At 39.9% G+C, this 27,527-nt stretch overlaps 3 protein-coding genes across 6 annotated transcripts; 2 read left to right on the forward strand and 1 right to left on the reverse strand.

Moving 5' to 3' along the window:
- Positions 1-994: 994 nt before the first annotated feature.
- On the forward strand, positions 995-14,307 carry LOC104436413. 3 transcript variants are annotated; one of them, XM_039311396.1, is made up of 19 exons: positions 998-2,498; positions 2,572-2,637; positions 2,723-2,921; positions 3,239-3,305; positions 4,603-4,707; positions 4,889-4,957; positions 5,153-5,234; positions 5,312-5,371; positions 5,712-5,764; positions 5,853-6,016; positions 8,159-8,339; positions 10,280-10,337; positions 10,420-10,476; positions 10,551-10,799; positions 11,425-11,486; positions 12,357-12,413; positions 12,523-12,616; positions 12,713-12,853; positions 13,884-14,307. In XM_039311396.1, exons 1-19 carry the CDS (start codon positions 1,743-1,745, stop codon positions 13,968-13,970), a joined length of 2,607 nt encoding a protein of 868 aa, XP_039167330.1. In that variant the 5' UTR covers positions 998-1,742; the 3' UTR covers positions 13,971-14,307. The 3 variants fall into 3 exon arrangements, with proteins under 3 accessions (XP_018728928.2, XP_039167330.1, XP_010047477.2); XM_010049175.3 differs by having other exon boundaries at positions 999-2,498; positions 4,600-4,707; XM_018873383.2 differs by lacking the exons at positions 12,357-12,413; positions 12,523-12,616; positions 12,713-12,853; positions 13,884-14,307 and adding an exon at positions 11,736-11,796 and having other exon boundaries at positions 995-2,498; positions 4,600-4,707.
- A 2,833-nt stretch (positions 14,308-17,140) lies between these two features.
- Positions 17,141-19,945, forward strand: LOC104436402 (organelle RRM domain-containing protein 2, mitochondrial). The gene is made up of 3 exons (XM_010049166.3): positions 17,141-17,338; positions 19,336-19,404; positions 19,509-19,945. The coding sequence occupies exons 1-3, from the start codon at positions 17,212-17,214 to the stop codon at positions 19,742-19,744; spliced, it is 432 nt and encodes a 143-aa protein (XP_010047468.1). The 5' UTR covers positions 17,141-17,211; the 3' UTR covers positions 19,745-19,945.
- Positions 19,946-21,679: 1,734 nt separating this feature from the next.
- Positions 21,680-24,890, reverse strand: LOC104436384. Of its 2 annotated transcripts, none has more exons than XM_010049138.3 (3): positions 24,714-24,890; positions 22,980-23,343; positions 21,680-22,401 (listed from the first exon to the last, which is right to left on the reverse strand). In XM_010049138.3, the coding sequence occupies exons 2-3, from the start codon at positions 23,331-23,333 to the stop codon at positions 22,048-22,050; spliced, it is 708 nt and encodes a 235-aa protein (XP_010047440.1). In that variant the 5' UTR covers positions 23,334-23,343; positions 24,714-24,890; the 3' UTR covers positions 21,680-22,047. The 2 variants fall into 2 exon arrangements, with proteins under 2 accessions (XP_010047440.1, XP_010047450.1); XM_010049148.3 differs by lacking the exon at positions 24,714-24,890 and adding an exon at positions 24,457-24,686.
- Between the last annotated feature and the right edge of the window lie 2,637 nt (positions 24,891-27,527).

Consider the following 27,527-nt stretch of genomic DNA (forward strand, 5'->3'; position numbering starts at 1 on the left):
AAAAAACGTTTTTAGTAATTATACAAAATTTCTATTCCCTGAATTGAAAAAGGAACAAGAATGTGTTTGGTACAATTCATAAATTTTTTCGTGCCTAGAATTTCTTTTAATATTTTATTACTTTTTTTAGATTTTTTTTTCCTCCATTCTTTTTCCTCCTCTAACCGTGGAAGCAGCAATGGGTGGTGAGTCTCCACCGACCGATTAGAAGAGGAAGAAGAAAAAAAGAAGAAAAAAAAAAAAAGAAGAAAAAAGAAAAAAAGAAAAAAGAAAAAAAGAAAAGGACTTATTTTTGAAAAATTGTTATCGAAAAAAAAAGTTATTTTTTTATATTTTTTATTTCTGTGTCAAATTTATTCTTTGGCCATTTTTTTATTCTATATAATAGAAAAATTAACTAATGTTATCAAATAAATTTCTGTTCTTTTTCTAATTCGGGAACTAAAAGAATAAAAAAAAATGTTACCATGTAGGCTCAAAGAGTTGGGCTCTGGTTCCCGGCCTCCGGTAGCCTCCTCTTAACAAGAGGGAGCCCAGCTCCAGAGAGTGCGCCCACCTGGTCCACCTCCATCCAACGGCCCTCCATTCTCCTCGGAGCGTCCAATCACTTCAACCGGCGTGTTACGTGGAACGTGAAGGCCAAGCCCCACACGCCCACACGTGCGGCGCCCGGACACGTCAGCCTCCGCAAAAGTCCGAGAAGAGCGGGGAAATCTCTTCCTGGACCCGGATCCATCATGCCAGATGAATGACGACGGTTGATCTGCATGGGTGGGGCTGGTGCCTTCGCCAGTCCCACAAGATCAACGGGCGTCACGCACTTGCTCTGCTAGATCCGGATCTCCTCAACGGATCCCCAGCAACGGGGCCCCGTGAGGCGACGTGGCGCCCCCTTACTGGCCTAGTGACGTGGGCCCCGCTTGGTTTATCCATCTCCCCCCCTTCTCGTTACTTCCCAAAAGATATAATTTTTTCTCCAAGGGAGAGAAATTAAAAATAGTCTCTCTCTCTCCCTCTCTCCCTCCCTCCTCGGAGCAGTTGTGTAATTTCATTTTCTCTCTTCCTCCGAAAGTTGAATAGCTGGACCGCGAACCCAAAAGCCTTTGCGGTTTCGCCCCTACTTTGGCGCTCTGCGATTTCCCGCTGCAAATCCTCTCGAACGAAACCCTAGCTTTCGCACTTCGGCTCGCCTGTGTTCCTCTGGAATTTGAAGAATCGAGTCGGTTTCTCGCGGCCTCCCCGCGCGCGTTCTTCTAGATCCGTCCTCGGATTTCAGATTCATCATCGAGACATGTTGCGGTTGGTTCTGGATTGACGAGAGTCGGTTTCTCGGGAGATTTCGGTAGCTTTTTTCCTGGATTGTTAGGAGAGCTCGAGATAGCAATTAGTGGGAGCTTGCATGTGGCGACGTAGACTTTCCTCCTCGCGAGCCGTCGTTTGGCGAGATTGATGGTGTTAGTGCGATTTGGTGGTGCTGTTTGTATCTATTTAGGGAATTGAAGTTTCGATGATGCTGCGGATTTTCTTCTGGATCATTTGAAGGTGTTTCTCTTTGATTTGAACTGAAGTTGGATTTGGACCCGAGTGGCGAACTCATAGTACTTGCAAACGGATTCAGGTACAGTCGTTATTCGTTTGGCTCTCGATTTGCGCGGTTGCCTGGGTTTCGTCTAGCTGGTGAATGCTGTCGTGGGCAATAGCGACACTGTTTTCGCTTGAATGTGCCAAGGAATTGCGTTCTGATGGCAGAAGATGAAGCTTGTCTGGATGTTTCGTCAGATGTGGTCATGGAGGGGAAGAATTCTCCAAAAGATGAACTGAAGCGTGAACGTGAATGCACCACAGATGATGCTGTGCCGTGTTCTTCTCCCGTGAAGAAGCAAGCTATAGAAGCTTCTAATGAGGACACGCGTTCTGAAGTGTCCAATCCCACGGTGTGCCAGAAAGCGAATGCTGCGAGCTTTCAAGATATAACCAGCCCACCAGCTGAATCGTTGAGTGCTAAGCTGGTTGCCTCTGGTGAAGTTACGTCTAAGTGTTCAGCAAATTTGAGTTCAGAAGAGACTTTGAGCAATGAAGAATATGGTCCAAATGATGCAGAATCTAATGGGACAGCTGAAAAACCAGAACCAGTTATAACGTCCTCCGTTGTATTGGAGATTCCTAAGCATGCTAGTACCACTGGGATCAGGAAAATCACATTGAAGTTCAGTAAAAGAAGGGAGAACTCCGATAGTCTGTGTACTTCCTCGGTTGTGGAGCCAGCATTCGGTCATGCAACTAGTTGCTTAGCACATGGAAGTTCTAGGGAGGAACAAGAGATAGACTTTCCAGGAAAAAGATATCCTCTCAGCAACCTCAATATATATGGTCGCAATATGGAATTGAAAATGTCTAAGAAAGTTGTTCCTAATAGTTTCCCTACGAATGTTAAGAAGCTATTATCAACTGGCATCCTTGAAGGAGCTAGGGTGAAATATGTTTCTGGTGCACATGAGGTTGGTTTATGATTTATGTTAAACTTCTTTACATATATGTGAAGGTGAATTTATTCTTTCCAATTTTTTCCAGGAGTTACAGGGGATAGTCAGCCGTGGTGGATACCTCTGTGGCTGTTCTTTGTGCAATTTCTCAAAAGTTAGTTCTCTGATTCTTTTGCCCTTATGCATTGAGTGTTCCTGCTGTTGGTTTATCGAGCAGTTGACCTCACTGCTGTTTGCAGGTTGTCACAGCATATGAGTTTGAGCAGCATGCTGGATTCAAAACTAAACACCCTAATAATCACATATACCTAGAAAATGGAAGGCCTGTCTATAGCATTGTTCGAGAATTGAAGACTGCTCCGCTAAGTGTACTAGAAGAAGTGCTCAAGGATGTTGCTGGTTCAGCAGTCAATGAGGAGGGCTTTCAGGTCTGGAAAGGTAATGACCTTTGGTTTATAATTTCTATAGTGTTGATTTTGTCTTGATGTGTTACTGAAATGGTCCGTCCATTCATCTTTACAACAGAAAAAAGTTTATACTGCCCACTCTGATCTTGTTACCTTCTGATTGGTTAAATCAAGCAAGCAAACAGGTTTTTAATCGTAGAGGATCAAGAAATGCAGCTTCATTAGCATTTTTGTGCTCTGTTAGGATTGGGCAAATCTTAGGCTAGACAAGATATTGTCATCTTGTTTTAGTCCAGGACATATTTTGTTGTTTGATGTGGAAATTATGACTCATTCTCTTACATGCAGAGAACCTTGAGCAAGACATTGGAAGCAATGAAGGTGCTGAAAAGTTCTTCCTTCAATCACGTCTAAGGTCTGTGATTTCTCCATGATTGATTTCTTTATCAGTGGTTGCATCCTCACTCGAAGTAGAGGCATGTTGCCTGGGTGAGAAATAGGGTTTTGCTAATCATTGTTTCTTCTATTGATTGTAAGTCCTACAGGTTAATATGCTGCAGTATTTTATTACTTTAGAAAATTCGTCATAAATTGATACTTCTGTAATACAAAGTGGCTTATTGGTCTTGCTGTTAGCTCCTTCCAGACTTTTCAGTTTTTATTTATATGGTTGCTATACACTCAATGCTATGCATCTAGGAAAATATGAGTACTTCTAATTGTTATTGGAGAGAGTTACAAGTGGCAAGATCTTCTTAGGGCTGGGTTGATTCACTGTTGAGCCATTGTGTTGTGTTTGCAATGTCCCTTGTTCGATTATATTACTTTTATTTTTTATTTCTACCATTTAAGATTTGATCTTTACCTAACACTGAACACTTCATATTTAAAGTCATAAAATTCATGTGGAAGATTTTGATGAGTTCTAATAATTAAAAAGTATTATTTTGTTTTGGTGGAAAGTGGCAAGTACTTTTCAGAAGTCAATAGGAACAGGCCTTTAATCTGGTTCACGAGTAAAAAAGCAAACAGCATGTTCTGCTTATGCTTTCACTGTGCATATTATCAGATGCTAATTACCCACTGTTTGGAAGCCATTGGGTAAGTGGCCTAGTGGTATGAGCAAGGGGTGATGGACGGACTGGTGAGGGTTTTGAGACCCCTGGAAAGCCCAAAAGCAAGGTGCTTTAGAGAAGAGAGGAAATGTAGCACAGCATTAGCTAGTTGATGAAAAGAAGGATTGTTTGAGTATTTCCTTTGATGTGTAAAAAGACCTGTGGGGGCATGAAGTGTAGATAAATTGGCAGGTACTTTTCAGAAGTCAACAACACAAACAGGTCCTTAATCTGTTTCATTAATTCTTAAATTTGTTCTTTTTCCCAATAGAATGAAAGCAAATGGCATTCATCTCCTCATGCTTCCACTGCGCATATTGCCAGATGCTAATTCCTCATGTTTGGCTGCCATGGGGTTAATGGCCTAGTGGTATGGGAATGGGGTGATGGAAAGGATGGACAGGGTTTCAAATCCCTGAGGGGATGTTGTGACTTAAAGTAGATCAATGCACTGAGGGGATGCCGCTACTTAAGCTGATGTGATGTCTATCTGTGGCTGAGAATCGTTCTTTTAAACAGATAATTATTGACATTTAGATTGTATACTAAGATTACTTTGGGCTTAAATCACTGTGATATTATACCATTTTACAGCAGTCAAGATGTAGAAGGAAATGGAGGCCCTGGTTGGTCTTCTCCGTTGGACAACAATGCTATTCAATGTGAGGGGAGATTGGATGATCACAAACGTGCAATGAAAAAGTACTCTCTCTGACTGTCTCTACCTTTGTGCTTGTGTGCACTTGCATGTTCGCATTTGCCGGTATGCCCATTTGCATATGTGCATGCGCAATGTCTACTCGCATCCTCTATGTAAATAAGATATGTTATGGTATGTCCTTTGCACTTAGATTATTTATATTTCACTTTTTTTGATATCCAGACCAGGTTCGTACATTTATAGCGAATTTGTGAAGCATAAGAAAGCCATTGAAGGATCTTGTAGGAGAAGGTATGTTCATCCCACCCCACCCCCCAAATAAAAAAAAAAAAAAAAAAACAAAAAAGGGGGAAAGAAAAAAGATCACATTGTTTTTGTTTGCTGGCCAGGAGATTCCTGAGTTGAGATCATCTCTCTCACTTTTGCGCTTTATTTGTCTTCTTTACTTGATTATTATTGCTGTATGTGTGCTAATTTTTGAAACAGGGATAATGATCTACATAAGCTACTTTTTATGCCAAATGGACTTCCAGATGGAGCTGAGTTGGCTTATTTTGTTAAAGGACAGGTTGTTGCATTTTGGGATTCGAATCAAAATATATGAATGAATGCCAATTATACTAACTTCATGTTATCATTATGCAGAGATTATTAAGGGGATACAAACAGGCAAATGGAATTGTCTGCAGTTGTTGTGACAGAGAGGTAATCTAGCTGAAGGATCTTTTAACATATAGAGTCAAACTCTAAGTACACACAATCTTGGGAAAGTACAGGGTTGCTCCATTCTTTTGGGAAAACAGCTCAAAATCAATCTCACTATCATTATAGAAAAGCTTCCAACCCCTTACAATCTAATAAATATTCGTCTGCATCCTTTGTTATGTGATGAAAATATACAATTCTGCATTTTCAACTTTCACAGAAGGGTGTTCTTTTATGTGTTTTCTATCATCTACATAGCATGGTTATTTCAAGCAATTTATGCTTAATATTTTAGGAGCCCTTTTTTGTGGCTCACCTTTGCTATTTTTCATATAAACAGATTAGTCCATCACAATTTGAAGCCCATGCTGGGATGGCTGTCAGACGCCAACCGTGAGTATTCTAAATTTTCTTGTTGACATTCTTAAAATAGTTGTTCAATTGTGTTGGTTTGAGCTAATTTTTTGTTCTTTTTTGGCAGCTATCGACACATCTATACTTCAAATGGACTCACGCTGCACGATATAGCTCTATCACTTGCAAATGGACAAAATCTTGCTGGTACTAGTGATGATATGTGTACAGTATGTGGAGAGGGAGGAGATTTGATTCTCTGTGTTGGATGTCCACGAGCTTTTCACACAGGTATTTGCCAGTGTTATTTTTTTTTCATAGTGGGGGAATTGTCGGTGGTGTAGAAAATTAGTTGGAAGAGAACTGTACAATCAAACTGTCTGGGATCACAGATAATGCACTCTACTTTCTTATTCCATAAACTTTCTTATTGCATAAAGAAAATAGAAGTCAACCTATATGAGATTACAGATGCTTATACAATTTCTTTATGGTTCCGTTTTATAAAAGCAAGCTGTTAACTATTACATTCTAAAAGTGTTATAGTATTTCCCTAATACTGATCTCCATAAGTTATTTTCGATGTGTTATTCCATTTTCAGATTCTAAGTAATTTTAGCTAGTATTCAGAGATGATCTTGCCTCCTTATTTGCTTTGGAGTGTGGAATAATAGATTTTAGCCTATAAAAAGATCAATCTCTTGTAATTTCCTTGAGTACCGAGTTGTTAATGCGATACAGTTGGAATTTGGCTCTCTCTCTATCTCTCTCTCTCTCTCTCTCTCTCTCTCTCTCTATTTTGTTGGAGGTTCATATTTTGTGGTATTAGAGTGTGGACACCTAACACCATGGTGTTGCTACTCTCATCTAACAATGAGGTCCTCAGTGATGAATGCTTGGAAGCTTCTTGTAGTTCTCTGTGTAGCTTAGAAGGATGGTGTTAGTAGAACATGAGATCTCATGAATCAATTATTGATCGAGTTCATTTTGCATCAACCATTACTGTCTTGTACTACTTAGTTACATTAATGAATATTTATCCAATTCTCTTTTTGACTGAGAGGAATTACTGCAATAAATAATACATCAACCATGTATTTGACATCTTTTCTGATGTTTCTAATAATATTGTGCGTCAAGTTCGACTATTTTGATGGGTAATATTCCTTGGGCGATTATTTTATATATATATATATATATATATTTATGATAATTTCCATGCCCAGTGCTGCTGGACCATTAAGGCAGCGTTTGTTTGTGTTTCTTTTTTTGTTTTTAAACACTTTTTCTGTTTTTTTGTTCCTAGGAACAAAAAAGAAACAGAAATAAGAAACACAAAATTTGTGTTTCTTATTTCTGAAACACATTTGAGAAACACTTTTTTTTTCTTTTTTCTTTTTTCTCTTATTTTCTTCTTCTTTTTCTTTTGGCCGTCGCCGCCGGCTCGGCCATGGCCGGCGGCCTCGCCCAGCCACGGCGAGGCTCGCCGTCCCCCGGCGAGGCCGAGCTCGCCCAGAGGCCGGCGAGCCTCGGCCTCGCCGACCCGGGGGCGAGTCGGCGTCGCCTGGTGGTGGCCCGGCGAGGCCGCGCCGCCCGCCGCTGGGCGAGCTCGGCCTCGCCGGGGCCGGCGAGCCTCGCCGGCCGGTTGCCGGCCATGGCCGAGGCCGCGCGACCGGCCAAAAGAAGAAAAAAGAAAAAGGAAAAAGAAAAAAAGGAAAAATAAGAAAAAATAGAAAAAATAAAAGAAATAGAAAAATTATACAAATTTACCAAACGTGTTTCTGTTTATTTTTTATTCTCGGAACAAGTTTACCAAACGCGTTTTTTGTTCAAAATTGTTCCCTGGAATGTAAAACACTTTTTTCTATTTTTGTTCCCTGGAACAATTTTTAAACAGAAACGCAAACAAACGCACCCTAAGTCGCTGAGTTCTCATGATGAAATGTTTCTGGCCAAATGTGTTCTGGTCCCTGATGCTACCAGCGAGAAAGCTATACTATATGATCATATCACCTCAAGCTGTCCGATGATGTACTGGACAGTTTGGTGCTTAAAAGGGTGGAAATTCCAACATGCATAGTCGAGCATCTGAAGCATTCAAAATAAGCTTTTTCAGTATGATTTATTTGCTAAATGAGCTACCATAATTTATGGTTGCTCCATCTGTCTTGTTAGACTCTTTCATGTGATAGTTTGTTGCTTTAAATGTCATCATCTCTCTAGTGGTTCACAAATCAGGCCATTGTATAAATTTCTGGTTTTTCCTAGCGTCTTGATTCTATTCTGGTGGTCATAGTTATTTGCTTTTCTATATGGGAAGTAGTTTAATTAATTAGAAAGGCTTCAGGTGCTGAGATGTAGGCCTTTTTTCCATCATTTTTAATGTGCGGGCGATTTCTTTCTTTGTTTTTTTTTTTTTTTTTTTTTGTGCAGCTTGTTTGGGTTTGCTTTCTACCCCACAGGATGATTGGTGCTGCTCAAGTTGTAAAGATAAATCAGTCTCTTGTAGAAAAATGTGTCCTGGAGATTCAAATGCTTCGAGACCAATTATGATACGGCTGACACGTGTTGTCAGAGAACCTGAAGTTGACATTGGTGGTTGCTGTGTCTGCAGGTCAGGCAATTGTTATAATTTGATACTTTATATCTTGTGCATGGCTGGAGCAGTGGCAGCCTTATCTATACCTCTTTCCTTTACTATTAAGCGGTCGTGAGGTTATAGTGTGAGACTACACTAGCACTAGATGAATTGTAATGGTGTGATTGAGCTATCAAGATCTACAAGGTGTTGAACTGGATTTGATATGTCAGCTTAAGCTTAACTGAATGGCAATATCGATTAAGCTCACATTTTGTTTTGATAGTGATATTAATACTTAGGGCTGACTTAAATATTTTTAAAAATATATAACACCCTTGTTTTTCCTATGAAAGTGGTCCGTGTTAGACATTACTTCTGAATTGATCATGCAAATAAGAAATCAGTGGAGTTGCACAAATTTGAGATCATCAGAAGTTGTCTTATATAGTGACACAGGGAAGTCGACTAAACTGGAGAGACGCCACACAAACTGGATGACCACACGTTAAAATTTTTAAAAAAGGAGTAAACTAATAACCGACAACCTATCTGCGAAGTGAATAAAATCCTCTTCAAATCTTCTATGAAATTGATAGGGAATAAATTGTAAAATCTGAAATCAGTCACAGCAGAACAACAATAATGAGTAGAAGAGGAACCTCCAATTAGGTGCCATTTCTCAATTGTGAGTTTGAGAGAGAGAGAGAGAGAGAGAGAGAGAGAGAGAGAGGGAGGGGGGAGGGGGAGAAAAAGAAAGGGCAAGGGTTGGGGGGGGGGGTTTGAAAACTCTGCAAGATAGAAAGCAGAGAAGACCGGTATAGATAAGCAGGCATAAGAGCACATTTAATTCTTTAGTTTTTTTGCTATATTTATTGGAAAAAACAAGGCACCAGCCACTTATGCTTGTGTTTTAACCTCTTACTTTCATCTTTTCCTATTCTTTTTTTTTGTCATTATTATTACTGTTAAGTTTGTGCTAAATGAAAATGTGAAAACCGAAATAAAGATATCGGTTTCTTCTGAGATAGGCATGAATTCCCCAAAGGTATATAGATTTTAGAGTTCAGATGATGGTCAAAGGGAACATAAAACTATCATGGGAGATGATGCTAATAGTCCTCATTGAAGTTTTTTTTTTTTTTTTCTGGATGGCTGGTGTTCATGCCTTCATGCTTCTATTTTAAATCTATCTCCTTTCTAGACAGATCAGGGTTTGTTGCAATACATCTCTCTCTCTCTATATATTCGTCTTCTGAACTGCCTTGTGACTAATTTTATAATCTCTAATTACTGCTTCCAGAAAGTTTTGTTTGACAGCAAAATAAGCAGCCAGATAAGTTTAATGGAGGCATATATTCATCAGTTTATTCCATTCTTCCCTCTTTTAGAACTTTGCTTTTTTTTCCTCTTGTTGTTTGTGGCTTATAAAAGACAATTTAGGTTTAGGGAAGGTACTCTGATGTCCATTCTTTTCTTTAAAGTGCATATATTGACACTTAATGGCAATCCCGCCATGTCATTTCTATAGAGGACGGGAATATCATACACAGCATCACTTTTTCAATCCTCCTTGATATGTATGTCTATGATTTTTTTTTTTAAATTTGCTTTAGAGTTTGATCTTCCCAATTTTGATTATTTTATACATGCAGTTAGTGGAAGTTACAGCCATAATTCATCTCTCTAGTGATTGTAGTAAAAATTAAGTCTAAGTTTCTTGTTTTAAAGAAGATTCAGAACAGGGAGCTACATTCAATTTGACATTGTAGTCAGTAGTTAGGATTCATATATTGACAAAAGCGTGTAGTTCTGTTTCCTTTGAAGTTGATTTAATTTATCTTTGTCGTGTTTAATTGTTTGATTCTATTTCTATTAAGGTTCAACTCGTCTCCTCCCCTCTCCCCTCCCCTATATCTTTTTTTCTTTTTTCCCCTCTTCTTAGAATTTCATAAATTTCACATCTTTTACTTCAGGAGCCATGACTTCAGTGTTGGTAAATTTGACGAACAAACAGTTATGCTGTGTGATCAAGTAAGCTGAGTTCTATTGTCATGTTTCTCCATTTTTTGTCTTATTGCTGCTCAAATATTGGAATTTTGTTTCTTTTATTTAGTGCGAGAAGGAATACCACGTCGGCTGCTTGCGGGAGATTGGACTTTGTGATCTGAAGGTAGGTTTGGAAAGTGAAATTATTGTGAACTGTGGTAAAAGTATGGGATCTAAGTTCCAGTTATTGTTCTGCAGGAATTGCCTAAAGATAAATGGTTTTGTTGTGATGACTGCGACAAGATTCACATCGCTTTACAAAAATCTGTCTCCGCTGGATTTCAGACCATCCTGGCATCTTCTTTAAGTACAATAAACAGGAAGCATATTGAAAAAGGGCTTCTCATTGATGGATTAACGGATGATGTCCAATGGCGAATTTTGAGTGGGAAAAGTCGGTTCCCTGAGGATCTACCTCTGCTTTCAAGGGCCACTGCAATTTTTCGAGTAAGTCATGATGGCAATGTCTGTTCTTTTTCCTTCTTTTCTATCCTATTAGGGGCCTATTGTCTTACTAGTGTTTCTTTTTTGTTTGTGTTGTGTTGCTAAATTTGGAAGTATGCCTATCACTTCTTTTCCCTGTATTAGTCCATAGATGCACCCATATAAAAACAACAGAAAAGTTACTATTTGAGGAATTAGATTAATTGGGAAGAATGTGCTGTGATATCGTTTAGACGAGAGCTTGTGATGCTTAGTCGGCATTGCAATTTCCACTACTAGATGTGCTTATATTTTGTGTCTGGACTGAAAGTCCTTATATAAAACATGTTATATTCTGTCCATTTGAACATCGATAAGGCTCATATTAGGGTTGCCATTCAACTGAATGATTTTCTTTTGTCTTTGGGTGATTTGTTTTTGTATAAAAAGTTATTTTCTTTCCCAATCGGAAACAAATTATTACTTGTTGTTCTGCATCTGATTTTCTGAGTGACTTAGAATACATACTATCTACATTGAGTATCGGGGGCATCAACTGAAATTTACAAAACTATGTACGTGGATGATATTAATCTTGGATAATAACTGGGCTTTTCTTACGCATTGTGAATTTGACCCCATGTGGCAGGAGTGTTTTGATCCTATTGTCGTAGCATCAGGTCGCGATCTCATACCTGTCATGGTTTATGGGTAAGTTCTTTTGCTGATGCTTTATGCTCTTAATACCTCTATGTAAATGTTCTGAAACTATCATTTCCATTAGTTTCATTATTTTCATTTTTATTCTGTTAGGAATCTGTAATGTGACATTTATGTATTATATTACTTCCGCATTTTGCTCTTCTAAATATTGACTAACATGAAAAGCATTTGGTCGTTGTGCCATTGATCTGCACTTACGATTTAGGCTCTTACTACATGCTTTGATTTATCTCCCAGTGGTTTGGACCTTTACTTGTCAAATAGAGCTCTGCAATCTCAATAGTTGGTAATTTCTCTTAATGCACGTTCTCCCAAATTGATTTGGGTCTTGGAATAGCTATTAAATGTTTGGTTATGATGGTATTGCATTCAAGTTCTCTTTCAAGTTCATCCACTATATTATGGTAGAACAGGGGGTCCATTTTCACTGCAGCTTTTTTTTTTTTTTTTTTTTTTTGCTTTTGAAAGTTTGGCAATTAACTTCAAGAATAGGTATATCTCAATAGTTTTCTTTATTGGAATTTCTTGTTGGTAATGTGGAAATCAAGTATTATCCAATTTTCAGTTCAAAAGAGTTGAAATTTCTGGAGAAGGAATGAGAACTCTTCTCCCTCCCTGAATTTATACTAGTAAATGAAAAGCAGCCACTGGATTAGTTTCAAGAAGATTGCTATTGGGATTGATGGTTGTTTTATGCCTCTTGCACGTTGCATACACTTCTCTGGATTTGAGCGTGCTTTGGGTCGCATTCTTGGAAACAGTAATACACTATTAGGATTCTTCATTTGGGTTGTCTGCTTCTTCTCATGCTTTACATGTAATCTAATTGTTCTTTATTTTTATTTTTATTTTTTGTAGGAGGAATATCTCCGGACAAGAATTTGGTGGAATGTATTGCATAGTTTTAACAGTGAAGTATGTTAGTGTGTTAAAGTTCTTCTTTTCATGCACTCTTACATGTAATTGTTTCCCGACCATGATATCGTGAGTAATTATTCATGGAAAAGGTTGGGTTCATGTGCAGGTCTGTTGTTGTGTCAGCTGGTCTTCTTAGGATTTTTGGGAGGGAGGTTGCTGAGCTTCCTTTGGTTGCTACAAGTAGAGAGCATCAGGGAAAAGTGAGAAATTCGCTGTTCTTTTTAGTCTCTGGCCGCTAGTCCCCAAGGTCCTGTTTCTTGGAGTATTTTGACTTATTTATACATATTTTTTTCCAGGGTTACTTCCAAGCACTATTCTCTTGTATCGAGGGGTTACTTTGTTCACTGAATGTGGAGAAGCTGGTGCTTCCAGCAGCTGAAGAAGCCGAGTCAATTTGGACAAAAAGATTTTGTTTCAGAAAGATGAGTGATGAACATGTAAGCCATTTCTTTTTCTTTTTCTTTTAAACGACCCCTTTTTAGCGAAGGGAACAAAACTGTAGCTGCATCAAAGAAAGTGAGATGAACCAAAGAAAAAGAATGGTCAGAATTTGTGGGGTAATGGCATTATTATAAGGATAACGATGGATTGGTGGAGTGTTTGATTCCTGTTCTTTTGATATGTTGCATAGCACATGGAGTCTAGCTTGGACTTAGATCTTTGGTTGTGTTGTCAGCAGTTAGAGCTAGGCTTTTGGGTGAAAAAGTAGCGTAAGTGGTGTGGATCGATTGACCTTAGCAGCATGTACATGGATTTTTTTCATAGTTTCCGCAATCTTGTCTAACAAAATATATGCGACTCAGTTCTTGTCTAATCCAAAGATTAGGTTGAGAGGGTTTTTAATGAGCTACGATTTTATTTACATTGCAGTGAGTTGGTGATGACTTTTCTCCCTCTCATCTCGACTTTTGTTTTTCACTTGGATTTTCATTGGTGACTTTCGTTTTCTAGTTGGATTCACTCTGTGCATGGTTCTCTTGTACCGCTCCCCGCCTCTGCTTAATTTTCCACAACTCGATTTTTGTTGATATGATCTTCTGAATCTGACTTGAAGGATTTTGTATTAAACCGTCAGATTCACTGTTCCTCATATTGTTGCTGTGTATTTAATTAATCTTTTGAATAAGAAGAAATTGAATAAATACTTTTTTTTTTTTGGTCAGTCCTACTCTATTCCTATTCTACACTCATTCTCAGACTTTTGCCCTGCCTCTTGCAGGGCGTGGGAGTCGAAACCCACTCCTGAAATTTACGCGCCCTCACCCCATCCCCCTGAGAAGGTGGGGATTTGAACCCCTCACCTTCCCCTTCCATGTTGGAAGGGTGGCCACTGGGGCGAATTCCAGTGGTTACATGTTTCTTTGTGATTAACCTGAGGCGAGCAGTTTCATGTGCCATCTTTATCTTTTTCTAATAGAATGCTGTAGAGCCCTGCTGACAAAAAATATTCGTTTTTTCCCTACCCAGTTCAAGAAGCACATGGGGGATCATCAGCTTACTATTTTCAAGGGGACATCAATGCTGGAGAAGGAGGTGCTGGCAAAGAGAGATTAACAGCTTTTTCCCTTTTGGTGGAAGATTCATCGAGGTTGATATATTTGTTCTTCTTTCTTCAATTCCTTCATGTAGAATCTAGTCCTGCTTTTACATTCTTGTTTCTCTGGGGTCTTCATTGGTGCCGAAATCCACACTGTAGGATGTTTGCTTGTGTTGACATTACATTAGAATTAGATAGCGAGATAAAGCAATGTTTTGAGGTTAGAGAGGTGTCTTGTAAAAAGGAAAATCGATGCGTGCTCACATTTTTATTACGCATGCATATCTCAAGTGTTTCTGGTATGTTTTGCTTCTCTTGCAAAAAGACTAATAAGACTGCCTTTTTTTTTTTTTTCAAGTGGACAGCGACCTATATCACCCACCGAGTTTTGCTGGTTTCATTTTGGATTTACCGTCTGATTATCTAATTCGCCTCGGCTCTTGTTGTTTATGGTTTTGTCGATGTCCGCGAAGCTTCAAAATGTGGACATGATTCTGATATAATGTCAAGTGAAGTCGTGCTCTCTCTGCACGTTTATGAATGTGATTCGACCTTAATCATGTCTCAATATGATTAAAGCATACTTAATCAGATACACACGATATGGAAATATGCAGCGAAAAAAATCTCTGGTCATTATTTTTGTAGGAAAATAATGCTTAGTGATCATCACACGAGAAATTCAAAAAATTTTGGAACTTACATTCGGTTCAAGGTAAGACCTTGAATGGTTCCTTGTTCGTTCTTCTGATAGGTTGGTTCATCGAACAATGGCGTCAAGCTGAAAATGCTTGTTTGGACAAATATGGAGTAGGGATATGCATGGTCTGGCTGGGCGGTTCCCGACCTAGAATCGGGAATTGCCCGCTAAGGATTGGTTTCGAAAAATTGAAACCAAGATTCACCTGTTTGTTGCATGGATCCATCCGGGAATTGAATTGTCGGTCCGGTCCGGTTTTCAGGTGGATCTATGGAACCGATCTTGAAATAATATCCAGGAATATAGCTTAAGCACGATTTTGCCACATTGAAATAAGTTCCTCCAACTATTACAAAGAATATTATCTACAAACACGCAAATTACAACCACAACGTCTGGTGCTATTAGAGGAACACTCCAAAAAAAACAAAAGCTACTAGTTGCAAATTGCTGTTGCTAGAGACAAGATTTCCACAAAAATGTAGAAAGCAGAGTGTCGCTGCAATTTAATGGCGAGAACACTTTAAAATGAACAATACAGTCAATAGTACATAAGCCACAAGGAGTGTCGCTGCAATTTAATGGCGAGAACACTTTAAAATGAACAATACAGTCAATAGCACATAAGTCACAAGGGTAATCCCAGTTTAAAAGAATCCCATCTCAGACAGAAAAAAACTGTAATATTTTGTATATAATCCATCCACCTTCACGACATATACCAAAAGGGTAATCCCAGTTTCTTCACTTAACTGCAAATCATCATTAACTAGGAGTTCGAATTCACTACAGCAATACAGAAACTGCACTCCATTTCGGGTAAACATCAAAGGTGAAAGCATGTGCAATTTCATAAAACTCAACATTGCGAGCAGAAGCATAGACTTCAACCACCAGAAAACATTCCATTTTTCACTTCCAAATTCAAAGACACGCATGATCATAGGCGATAGAAGTTGCTAAATCAAGCATTTCGGAAACAAGCGGTTCCCGCCTACGATTCCAACAAGAATCAAGAATTGCACATTATGGGTGGGGAGAAAAGAAAGAACTTTTGCAGCAAGCGAGAACCTGCAAAATAGGGTTGGGGCGATCGTAGCAGAACCGCTCCACCTCTAGAATCGCATTCGTGCCTCTACTCTTGCTCCAAACAGCACCTCGACACACCTCCTTCACCCACAAAACAAAAAAAAGCCCATTTGGAGAGAGAGAGAGATTCTTTTAGTAATTTCTTTTTTTTTTTAATATTAAAAGGTTCCAGTCTGGGTTCCGGGTGGGCGGGCGGGTGGATTTGCCCATGGAACCGGGAACCAAATCGGTTTCCTCAACAACCGCCGGTTCCGGGCGGTCCGAGCGGTTTCCGAGTATTTTACACACCTCTAATATGGAGTGCACGTCAACACACAACATGACATGTCACGTTGACATGTCGTTTTTTAAAAAATAGAAAATTTCAACATGTTGGGATACGATATATATTAAATGTTCATTTTTAAATACATGATAAATTATCATTTTTATAATTATTTTAATCAAATTAATTTGATTCAAATTTATGTAAAAAAAAGATTAGAATGAATTTACACTAAAAATATTAATTCATCATTTATTATTTTAATTTGACAAATTCAATTTCATAAAATTTGGAGGAAAAAGGAACGAATATCCACTCTTGTGCCAGAGTGCATCGAAAAAAAGAGAAAAAATAAACATGCGGAGTGAATTATGTGTCACAAAAAGTGAGAGTTGGAAGAAAGGAGAATATTAGGTTTTTCTTGTTTTTCAATTTATTATTTTATTATTTATTTTATTTTACATATTCGTATTTTGGTTTTTTATTTATTGAAAATTTTTAAAATTGACTCCATGCGCATCGAAATTGACCAGGTGTCGAATTTTTCAACATGTGTTGATTGAATGTCGAAAAGTGTCGAATATGTATTGACTCAACATGAAAATTCTTAAAGAGTGTCGATGCTTCATAACATGTCACTTTGTGACTACTTTCATTTCACTTATGGGGTTAAGTAAGCACAACCACCTCAACTCAAATAGATTAAACGGTGGAGGATGCCGAAGTTTCATGGTGAGACGTAAACCCCTTCAATTTTGGAAAATTGACACAACGTATCACAACTTACTCCCACCACATCAAATTTTGCTATGATCATTTGCTTTATTTAGTGCAAAAAAGAATGCTCGTTGCCCCACGTTTGCTAGACAATTTCCAGTCAAGCGCTTCCGAAAAATTGGAAATTGCGGAATTGAATGAGTCAGGCGTTTATAATTTCAAACCCCCATCGCAATAGCCATCCCCGTTGCTTTTTCTCATTTTTGGGGGGAAGGGGGGCAATCTCGCAGTAACCAGGGTTTATTTGTCAATTTGGAATTTCTAGAAGACTCTGAGGGGTCAATCTGCAAAGTTAGAAACCATAAGGGACTAAAAGATAAATTTAAAAGATCTCTCTCTAGCGCTTATGTGCCGGTATGCCGTCCCTAAACCCTAGTTAAACCCTCCATCCCCCACGGATTCTCTCCGGATTCTTCCAGCCCTTTCAATGGCGTTCTTCTCGAGCATTCGCAATGCGCTCGCGAAGTCCTCCGTGTCTCCATCGGTTTTCCAATCTCAGCCCTCTTTGAGCAGCTTTTATTCAACGCTCACGGCGCCCAAGTTATTTGTCAGCGGTACGTGTTTTGTGTCTGCGTGATTCTTGTGTTTTGTGTGTTTCCCATCCCTTTTTCATCTGATTTGCTTTCGTCTGATTTTGTCTGGAAGCTAAAATGGGAGTTTTTAGTGCTGATTTTAACATAGCGCACGAGAAGAAACGAAATCATTGCTTCATGTTCAGTTTTCGTGGGCGGATTTTTGTCGCCCGAGTTAGTTTTGTCTTGTGTCAGTTTGATGGCGTGGAAGCACGTTTTGGAATTGGTTAAAAAGCTGTGATATTGAAGATCCATAGCTCTGTTAGCTAGCTGAATTGAAGTTTGATGAGAGCTTCGGTCATGTGTAGGTTCATGGCTAATGGTCCCAGGAAATGGAGAGTAGGTAGGAAATGGTTCTTTTATGTGGGTTCTTGGAAATTTTAGAAAAGGGTTTAACATGGAAATGGAATATCCACTCTTATCATTTGGTTGAATGGCCAATTCAATATTTACAAGCAGTTGAGATGATCCTAGTGGTTGGTTGCTGGCATTTTCGCCATGTCATTTTCTTTGCGGTGAAATTCTTAATGATTGGGTTTAATAGCTCCTTTCTTCTTCTTCTTCTTCTTCTTCTTCTTCTTTCTTTCTTAATTGGAGGATGTTTGGTGTTGTCAAGATCCCCTTAGTACCAAGACATCCGACATTCACAATGGCAATGATTTCACTAGCTTAACTGAACTGCAATAAAAACAACTTGCTTATATGTTGCATAGAATCGGATCTGCATTTCATCAAAGATGAGTGTACCTTTGCAATACTCCAAAATTTTAAGGCTGCTTGGTTTTTTATTGTTTTCTTTGGATGGTATTCCTTGATTCTGTTGTTATTATTTTGTTTTTTTCTTCTCCTTTCTGTGAATAGCTCTTCAGTTAGAGCTTTTATTGTGTCATTTACCTGATCCTGTACTTTCCCTGGAGAAAAGGGTAATATTGGAGAATGCAAGTCAGTACTTGACTGTATGTCTAGGACTCTAGGAAGGGATTCAAGACAAGCAGGAGCCGCCTGTCTGATTTTTATTATATTACCCCACAATTTGGACAGTGGAGCCTTGTGCACTGGAATGCCCTTATAGTACTAGCCTAAGCACCTGCTTTTTTAGTTCTGTGGTGTTACTTAATTGACATGATTGACCATTTTGGACACTGTCCTGATGTAAATCTATTGACAAGTATGGGCACAATGAATTATATACTGTTAGCAGAATCTGTTAATTAGAGATACTTCAGTTCCTGAATGTAAGTCTGAGAAAGGACAATGACATCACTCCTAAAAGAGGAGAAGGTGATGGTTGGACTTTGTACCAAATTTGAGAAAATGTGGGAGTAGCTTGGCCACTTTAGCATCTGATGTTGGCAAGTTTTTGCATAGAGAAGCAGCCATTAAGTTCTGGAGCTTTTAGTTCGGTTATCCTGAGAATAGGAGAGGAAAGCTGCTATGTATTGGTTGGAGACAAGGTTAAAGTTGTTTCCTTTTGTTTTATGCGCTTGTCCTCTGCTGCTTCCTGTTCATGATGCTGCGTGCTTCAACTCTAATAGTCTTGTAATTAGGGCCTGCTATGTTAAATTTAGATATGTGTTCTTATCGAAAATCACCCTTGTTTTTCCAAAGAAAAGTTATTTAATGGGGGCTCCCTCTTCCAAACAAGGAAAGGGAAGAATCAGCTGTCCCACCTTAGTTTATCTACTACTCTGTTATTTTGACGTACTCAAGTGACGTACTCAAGTATGCACCAACAATGGTTACTATTTGATGTATATATGGCTTGGAATCTTTTCCATTGTATATATCCAAGAGTGAATTTTGAAATGTGATCTAACTTTGGCTTTGTCATCTCAAGTTATTCTCACTAGCGTATCATACTGTTTCACAGTCTTATGCCTTGAACTTTCCCTTGTTTTATGTAAGATATGTAATGAGATTTGCTTATATAAGTCATACTGTATGATTGAGTGGATGCCCTTTTCTGCTGTGCTTGACAGGCCTTTCTAGAATGACGACAGATGAAAAGCTTCAGGAGGCATTTGCAGCTTTTGGAAATCTTGTTGAAGGTACGCCCCCTTGACTTATTGATCTTTTGTTCTTTTGCGGCATCTGTCTGATAAGATCAGATCCTAAATTGCTTATTCTGGTATGTCATCTTGCGATCTTGCAGCGAAGGTTATTACGGATAGGATGTCTGGCAGATCAAAGGGGTTTGGCTTTGTCACATATGAAACAATTGAAGAAGCAGAGAAAGCCAGAGAAGGAATGAATGCTAAATTTCTAGATGGATGGGTTATATTTGTGGACCCTGCGAAACCAAGGGAGCTGAGGCCTCCACCTCAACAAGAGCCTCAACCTTCGGAAACTGGTTTCAGGACCAATAAGACCGTTGGATGGTGTGGTTAATGCTTGTTGTGTCCATTTCCAATGTTCCCATTCTTGATTGTGGTTCTACGCTCTAATTTATTTGGTGCCTGATGCTCTTGGATTGATTGAGAAGTGGATCAAAACCATTGTTTGGGATGAGGATTGTCAAGTCTTCATATATTAAGTTGATATGTATAAATCACGTGCTATTCAACTTTTCATGTTCCTTTTTGTTTCTGATATTTTGCTTTTGCCTTGCCTGAATTCTAGCTTCTTGCGGTCTCCCTCCCTCCCTCCCTCCCTCCCCCAACCCAGCCATCAACGCATCTGGATTCTGGTGTAGTTTGCTCATTTAGGAAAAAGCGCATATTTGATTCCCGAATTCGCGTTGTTTTTTCACCATGATCCTTGAATTCATGATTTGTTCCAAGCGCTTGTGCTTACAGAATTTTATTATGTAGCTTCCTTGTTCTTTGATTCTTACTCAATATTGATGTGACCGTTGGTGCCAACCAAAAGCATGGGGGAAAAATGGATGACATCCGCAATCAATTTCAACCAATCTGATCAAATTGACATACTTAATAGCGGCAATTATTTTAACTAGACTTTTTAGGATGTGTTTGGTAATGATTCTGTGCTCGGGAACAGATTTTGACAAGAAATGATTATTTTTTATTCTGTTATTGAGAATAGATTCTGACTAGAAATGATTATTTTTTTATTCTGTTATCGGGAATTGATTATAAATAAAAAAACGCGTTTAGTAATTGTTCAAATTTTTTTATTTTGGAATAGAATTGCATTTGGATCGCGTCTTTATTGATTCCGTTCCAAATTAATTTCTTTTAATTTTTAAATAAATATTTTATTTTTTCATTTTTTTTTTTTCCTTTTTCTCATATTCTCTTCTTCTTATGTCCAACGATCTCACCAGAGTGTCGCTGGCCCTCGTCGGTCGAGCCTCATTGACAGTTGGGTGAGGCTCGGCCTCGCCAGATCTAGCGAGATTGAGCCTTGCGGTGGCCAGGGGAGCTCGCTAGGCTAGGTGAGGCTTGCCTAGCCACCGGTGAGGTCGGGCGTCGCGAGGCTTGTCGAGCCTCACCAAGTGGCCAAGCGAGCCTCGCTGGGGCTAGGCGAGGCTCGCCTTGCCACCGGCGGGGCTGGGTGAGGCCCGCCTAGCCATCGACGAGGCTCGGCCTTGCTAGATTTGGTGAGGCCGAGCCTCGCTGGTGGTTAGGCTGGTGGTTAGGCTTGCCTTTGACGAGCCGGGCTAGACCTCGCCTTGGCTCGGCGAGCTCGCCAGATTGGCGGCGGCAGCGAACGGCAATGGGTAGCTGCGATAGGTGGTGGTGGACAACGGTCGCGAGATGACCGAAGGGAAGAAGAAGAAGAGTTGGTTTTTGATTCTCAAATTTATTCCCGGATTAAGAATAAAACTTTTTTATTTTTATTTTTATTTCACTCCCAATCTGTTGACGGGAACAAAATTTTTACCAAATGTGATTCTGTTTCCAAACTGATCCCAAAAACAAAAAATCAGAATCTGACACTGTTTGGCAAGTTGCCAAATAGCCCCTTAGTTCGCGGAGCTTCAACATATTGGAATTTGTAACTTGATTGAAAATAATTCTACATGTTAAGGACTCGACTGCATGAATTACAAGTTCAACTTTAGGGATCATACGTGTACCTTCTTATTTCCAGGGCTTTCGAAGCACTGTTGAAAGAGAGTACGATGCATAGGCAGTTTTCTCGATGTCAATCCCGAATGCTTTCTACTAGGGAGCTGAATCTTTATATAGATTAAACTCAAAGATTTTTCACATACAAGACTTATAAAATTTTCAAATTTTGAGACAAGAATACGAAGAAAATGAAAATGCCTGAAGCTTCCCAGAAGTTGTAGCTCATCCAAGGGGGTATGACATAACATCATGACAATGTTTTTTCACAATAGATCAAGATGCAATATCAACTTGAATCGCATAATCCTTATAATAGACATGAGAACTGCAACACCAAGAAGTACTTTCCTTCATATTTTCATTAGCCGGCACCAAGAAAGTGCAGAGAAGCAAAAATATGTACAAGAGCAGCTCCCCAGGACAGGAGGGGCTCGGCTAAATTTTGAAGAACTATAATATTTACTCAACTAGAGCCTGTCCAATCAGGAAAATATTTCCCAGCATATCAAACTAAAAGTTCATGAAATTATGCCCCAAAAAATTCAACTATGAGATATATCTTCCTGTTCCTCAACCTCCTTACTAATCGAAAAGATGGTGAAGATCCCTATATAACCATACTCTCATCTCAGCTTCATGAAAAATTTGACATCATCAGTACGAATGGTTATCTGATCCATCGTCATCCACAAAACTACATGACTTACCAGATTTCCCGGTTCTATGATTCTGTTTCTTTTTCTTATCCTTACTGCCACCACCCCCTCGTGAGGAGTCTCTACCTCCACCACCTCCTCGTGTGGTTTCTTTGCCCTTCTGGCCTTCCTTTCCACCTATCTTTTCTTTCTTGGGAAGCTTTTTCTGCTTTGTCCCTCTGGTAATTATATCTAATAGTTGTGTCGGAGGCGGATCATAAACATCAGGAGCCCATGTCACTGTGAGCTTCCTTGGAGCTCCCCCTTGTTTCTCATGGCTACCTTTAAAGGCAGATATTAGCTCTAGAGGAGCCTGAAAAAAGTGATACACGGGGATTAAGATTAGAAACATCTGAGCATGAAAAATTAATGATTTATCAGAGAAGATATTTGGGGGACTGGATAAAAGTCTGGCTGCAATTTTATACCATCCAACCCATTATAAGTTCGACCAAAAAAAAAAAACCCATTATAAGATTTACCACAGTTCCTGGTATAAAGCTCATTTAATTTTGCTGCAGTAGTATCCCTCCAATTTCACCATAACCAGGTCAAAGAAACAGCTATATGCCCAAGCATTGCAGATAGACATGCATGTGCATCAAATGACATACTAAAAGATCCAATCTTAATATGCTGACAGCAACAGAATAGTCAAAGAACTAAGTATTTGTCTCCAATCCATCTCTTATGAATCATCACAAGCCAGTCTACAGAGTTGAAGCTGGGTAATCATCAGTGAGAGACAGAAAAAGGCACAAAACCACCAAGAAATACCTGCACAAGTTCCTATACACAAGCAAATTATCTTACAGCCCTATGTGTACCCAGCCAAAAAAGAGAAAGCTCGAAGTAAACACAAACGGCGCCATGGGACAAAACGGTACTTACAGGCGAGAATACTGAGCATCCAGGGGTCGGATTATCCACAATATCTTCATAAAAGAGTTCCTGCAATTCTAAGTTTGGTTGCTCTTCTTCATCCTCTTCATCAGAAGATATATGTGGAGACATAAGCTTGCTTGGAGAAGGCCGGACTGCATTGTCCAGCATCTTTTGATGAGATTTTGTACATTCCTTGAGCTCATCAGCATCCTCATCATCACTATGATCAACCCCATCAGAAGAGCTTTCAAATTCATGAGCATTTTGAATGCGTACCCCATCAAAAGAAGTTCCCAGTTTATTCACCAATTTCTTACTAGTAACCAACTCTGAATCAACAGAAAGATGCTGTGCCTCCATAGTCAGAGATCTGTTAGGCACAAGAACACATCAGAGGAAAGTGAATTACTATTGACCATATTGCATGTAACTTAGATTTGCAGAGGAAAGTGAATTATCGATTCTGCTAAGAAGTTGATCTAAGCAAGTCTGACATGAAAAGCAAAGGCAGTCTGTTAGGCATAAAAACAAATATCAGATGAACTCAATCATATCGCATCTAAGTTAGAAATGAAGGCGCAGGATAGAAAGTGAACTACCAATCCTGCCAGGAAATTGCTCTAAGCATCAGACATGAAAGGCAAAGGCAGACTACACACTTAAATTGAAGCTAACCAGACAGGCAATAAATTGATGCATGGATCCAGCAAAGACCAGTAAGGGTTTCTTTCTCACTCAACCGTGTCCATACAACTAAACTAAATCATCAGCACTCATTCATCATCTCATTGCTATTAAATTCACATCCCATTGTATCAGAAGAAAAAAGTGCTTTAATCCCTCTAAACAGCATGACAACAGCCAGCTTCTTCAAAGCTCTTAGTCTGACAAGAGAACCTGAGCTGGCAAGGCAGACGCGGGTCTTTCCTATTGATTAGCATTATTAATTCATGCCAAACAAACATTTTAATACCACCAATTACCAAAATAGATTCCTAGAGCCAGCTATATAGCTCAAAATTGCCCCCACTGACATGAAAAAGCCTCAATAGCCGTATTGCCCAATCTTCCCATTCACATAAAACAAGCTCAAGCTTGAGGTGGAGCTTGAGAAATGCAGTTCAAGCTCAACGTGACTTGAGCCCAATGTTAAGCCATTGCTTTGCGAGTTGAATTTGAGTTGAATTCAAACTGCAAATGACGTCACTCAAGACTCTAAGCTAGCTCTTACTCTGTTGCCTTGCCTCCACTTAAAAGATGTCCGAAATGGATTGCCCAGTCTATTCAAGCCACACCAAACAGAAGGACAGATACAATATGGGAAATTTCTCTTCCACGGCCCAAACTCCTACCTCTAAAATGCGGGATACATAAAGCAAGAACACCTCCATCCCAAATATCCGAACCAGATTTCAAGGAAACCAAACCCGAAACCTTTAACAGCGCGGAAACAATCAAATTCCAGATACCCAGAATAACAAACCTTAAACAAATTCCTAACAAAAAAGTTGCTGCGACCCAAAACGTCCAGACACGTAACTCAGCAGATGCGATCACGCCCTTGGAGCCTCACTCAACGAGAAACTACAACTTCGATAAAAAATTCCAAAGAAAGGAAAAGACCCTCGTTCCAAAATTCCGGAGGAGAAACCTCAAGAGCTTCAGGGACTGGAAACGGAGCGAAGAAAAGAAGAGTGTAATTTTCCTGACATAGGGAACAAAGAGAGATAAATTATATACCTATCTCTATCCGCAGAGCATGAATGGGACCGGTTGTTGCTTGGAGAGAAGGTGAGACTAGGATTTCAGAGAGAAAAACTAGGGTTTTGCTGATTCCACGTAGGGTGAATCTGCTGAATCGGTCGATCAATGCTCTTTCCTCTCTCCTGGGGCTGCGCGATGAGCGCGTTACTTGGGGGTGGTGGGCTTTTGGACATTTTATACCTTAGCCAACACGGCTTAAAAATTGATTGGATGATATTTGGTACTTTTTGGATTTTTGTTTTCTACCTTGCCTTTTTGATTATATTGTCAGGCCCGTTTGATTCAGTATTCTCAAGAGGCTTTCAGCCCTGAAAGTTCATTGGGAAAATTTTTAGGCCTTCAGCATTTGGAGGTGTCCTGGCCAAATGCCAAATGTTAGTATTTGGAATACTGTGGAATGCTAATATAAGGTTTAATGAGTTTTTCTTTTTTTCCAATATTGCCCTCATTATAATTGTGTTTTCCTCTTTTGCCCTCATAAGACACTATTCATCATCTTCTTCAGCCTTGCTACTCCACCACGAAGCTCAGCTGATAGGCGCGATGGGCAGCGCTCAACCGCGAGTGGCCAGATCTGACCATCAGGGGGCTAGATTTGGCCGTCGGGAAGCCTCGCTTGAGGTTGCGCAACCTCAGGCGAGGTGGCTTGAGGTCGGGCAACCTCGGGCGTCGCCTGGGTCGCTTGACCTTAGGCGGCGTCGCGAAGGCCATGCGACCTCGGGCGACTTTGCCGGAGGCCGCTCGACCAAGGCTCACCTGAGGTCAGCTCGACCCCCCCTCCCCCCATCATTGCCGTTGCCGCCACCGCCACCACCTCCCCACCGCCACCCGCCCGCCTCCCCACCACCATCGGCACTACCGTAGAGCCACCTCCCCCCACGAATTCCTCTCTCCACCCAACTGATCTCCTCATTTTTTTCTTTTCTTCTCTTTTTTTCCTTTTTCTTTTCAACCTAAAGCTACTTTGCAAAATATAAATATTTTTTAGTATCCAAACACACTAGCATTCACAAAATGCCCATTCAATCAAAGATACTTGGGGAAATGGCTTTGCATTTCCCTAAAGTTAAACCAAACGGACCCTCATTCCTTTTCTAACAATGAGAAATTGTCAATTCGTGGCTCATTGATGACCTGGTTAACTGCGCCAATGATCGTAACATTCCCTCATTGAATGCGCAAGCTGGTGATTTAATCCTGGTCTTGACTGAGAAAGATGAAGAATATTACTATTCAAATTATCTGTTCACATTTTGCATAAATGCTATCCGAGCGTAGACATTCCAACTGTGGCTTAGGATTGTTCAACTTTGCTCAAAGTTGAACCTCGTCGAAAACTCAATCAAATGATGTAATTAGATAGCATTGGTCGAGAGCTTTCGGACAAAACTTAGTTTGCCCCAATCTAATATCCCCATATCATGAGATGTTGCATTTTTTTATTCGTGCTGTCAAATCTAGATGACGTTAGCAAAATCCTTGAAACTTTCATGATTTGATTCTAGACTGTAAGGAATGGACTAAGGATCGGTACATCGGTAATGAAGATAGGCTATGACTCGATTCTAGAGATTGTTCATGAGCTGACCAGCTGATTAGGGGCAAGGCAACTCAGGATTAAGGCTGTGATAGACTGAAGTAGTTGACCGTGAAAGGATTGTTTGACCATAAGGGCCGCTGCAGGCGATCACGTGCTGTGATGAGTCAATCAATGGACAGGTATAGATTGATCAGCTTGAGGATATGCCTGTTACAAGTGACACCGCACGATCAATGTAATCCTAATTTGATCCGAACAACCGTAAGTTAAGGCAAACTGATCAATCCTACTCGATTACATTATAACCGAGGGTCATTCATGGATCGACCAAACTTAACTAAAATTCACACATAAAACCCTAAACAAGCGTTAAACTCAATTTGAGTCTGGTTGCACGAGTTCTGCTAATGCCGCCTAAATGCACGTAGATCGTGTTAAAATCGTTTCCGATAAAAACTTAGCTATAAACCTTAGTTCAATTATGAGTATTAACTATCAATGTTATCAAGGCATTATTTTCCAATTGAAATAATTTTAGTGAACCGTTAGTGCATTAATTGGAGAAATGTGCTAATTTGTGGACATAGATTTTAGCGGACCTAGAGGTGAGACCAATTTAGCATATTAAGATTTAAATTGAGATGAGACAAATTTTGAGAGGCCATAAATGGGTGTAGGTGCCACTTTGGTGTAGAAAAGGGGGAATGGACCATTTCACTTTTTGAACCTAGCCAATAATTGAGAAGTCAAGAAGAAAACTTGGCCCTTGATCTTAGGTGATGATCTTGGCAGGATGGAGGGCTAGGATTGCTTCTTGTCCTCCAAGTTTCAAGCCGTCATGAAGAGAGGGACAATAATGCATGGTGCATTAATGGTGATTAACCCCTTTCTCTTCAAGCTCTCATTCTTCCCTAAGCTCTCTCTCCCCCTTTCGGCCAACCCCTCCCATCTTCTCTCTCTCTTCCTTTCTCCCTCTCTCTCTCTCTTGCCCAAGTTGCTGCCGTTGCCAGCCTAGTCACCGTTGTCCGCCTGGTTGCTCACTATCTACCTAGTCACCTGTCCACCATCCATTGCTGCGTCGTCGTCGTCCGCTTAGTTGCCTGCCGTCCGCCTAGTCACCTGCCGTTCACTTGATTGCTCGTCCATCGTCTGTCGTTGTGTCGCCGCCATCCACCAATTGCTACCGTCCCCGTGCCACATTATGCAACTACTGTGTTGCTGTCCTCTAGCGACCATCGATGGTCCTTCAT

This window comes from Eucalyptus grandis, chromosome 1 (genome assembly GCF_016545825.1).
Source record: "Eucalyptus grandis isolate ANBG69807.140 chromosome 1, ASM1654582v1, whole genome shotgun sequence".
NCBI classification, from domain to species: Eukaryota; Viridiplantae; Streptophyta; class Magnoliopsida; order Myrtales; family Myrtaceae; genus Eucalyptus; species Eucalyptus grandis.

Excerpts from the sequence above, each read along its gene's own strand:
- LOC104436402 (XM_010049166.3), top strand. The coding sequence starts at position 17,212 with ATGGCGTTCTTCTCGAGCATTCGCAATGCGCTCGCGAAGTCCTCCGTG. Across the intron at positions 17,339-19,335 it reads GCCCAAGTTATTTGTCAGCG|GCCTTTCTAGAATGACGACA; the intron begins GTACGTGTTTTG and ends TGTGCTTGACAG. Across the intron at positions 19,405-19,508 it reads TTTTGGAAATCTTGTTGAAG|CGAAGGTTATTACGGATAGG; the intron begins GTACGCCCCCTT and ends GCGATCTTGCAG.
- LOC104436413 (XM_010049175.3), top strand. The coding sequence starts at position 1,743 with ATGGCAGAAGATGAAGCTTGTCTGGATGTTTCGTCAGATGTGGTCATG. Across the intron at positions 10,800-11,424 it reads GGGCCACTGCAATTTTTCGA|GAGTGTTTTGATCCTATTGT; the intron begins GTAAGTCATGAT and ends CCCATGTGGCAG. Across the intron at positions 11,487-12,356 it reads ATACCTGTCATGGTTTATGG|GAGGAATATCTCCGGACAAG; the intron begins GTAAGTTCTTTT and ends TATTTTTTGTAG.
- LOC104436384 (XM_010049138.3), bottom strand. The coding sequence starts at position 23,333 with ATGGAGGCACAGCATCTTTCTGTTGATTCAGAGTTGGTTACTAGTAAG. Across the intron at positions 22,402-22,979 it reads GATGCTCAGTATTCTCGCCT|GCTCCTCTAGAGCTAATATC; the intron begins GTAAGTACCGTT and ends CACTTTTTTCAG.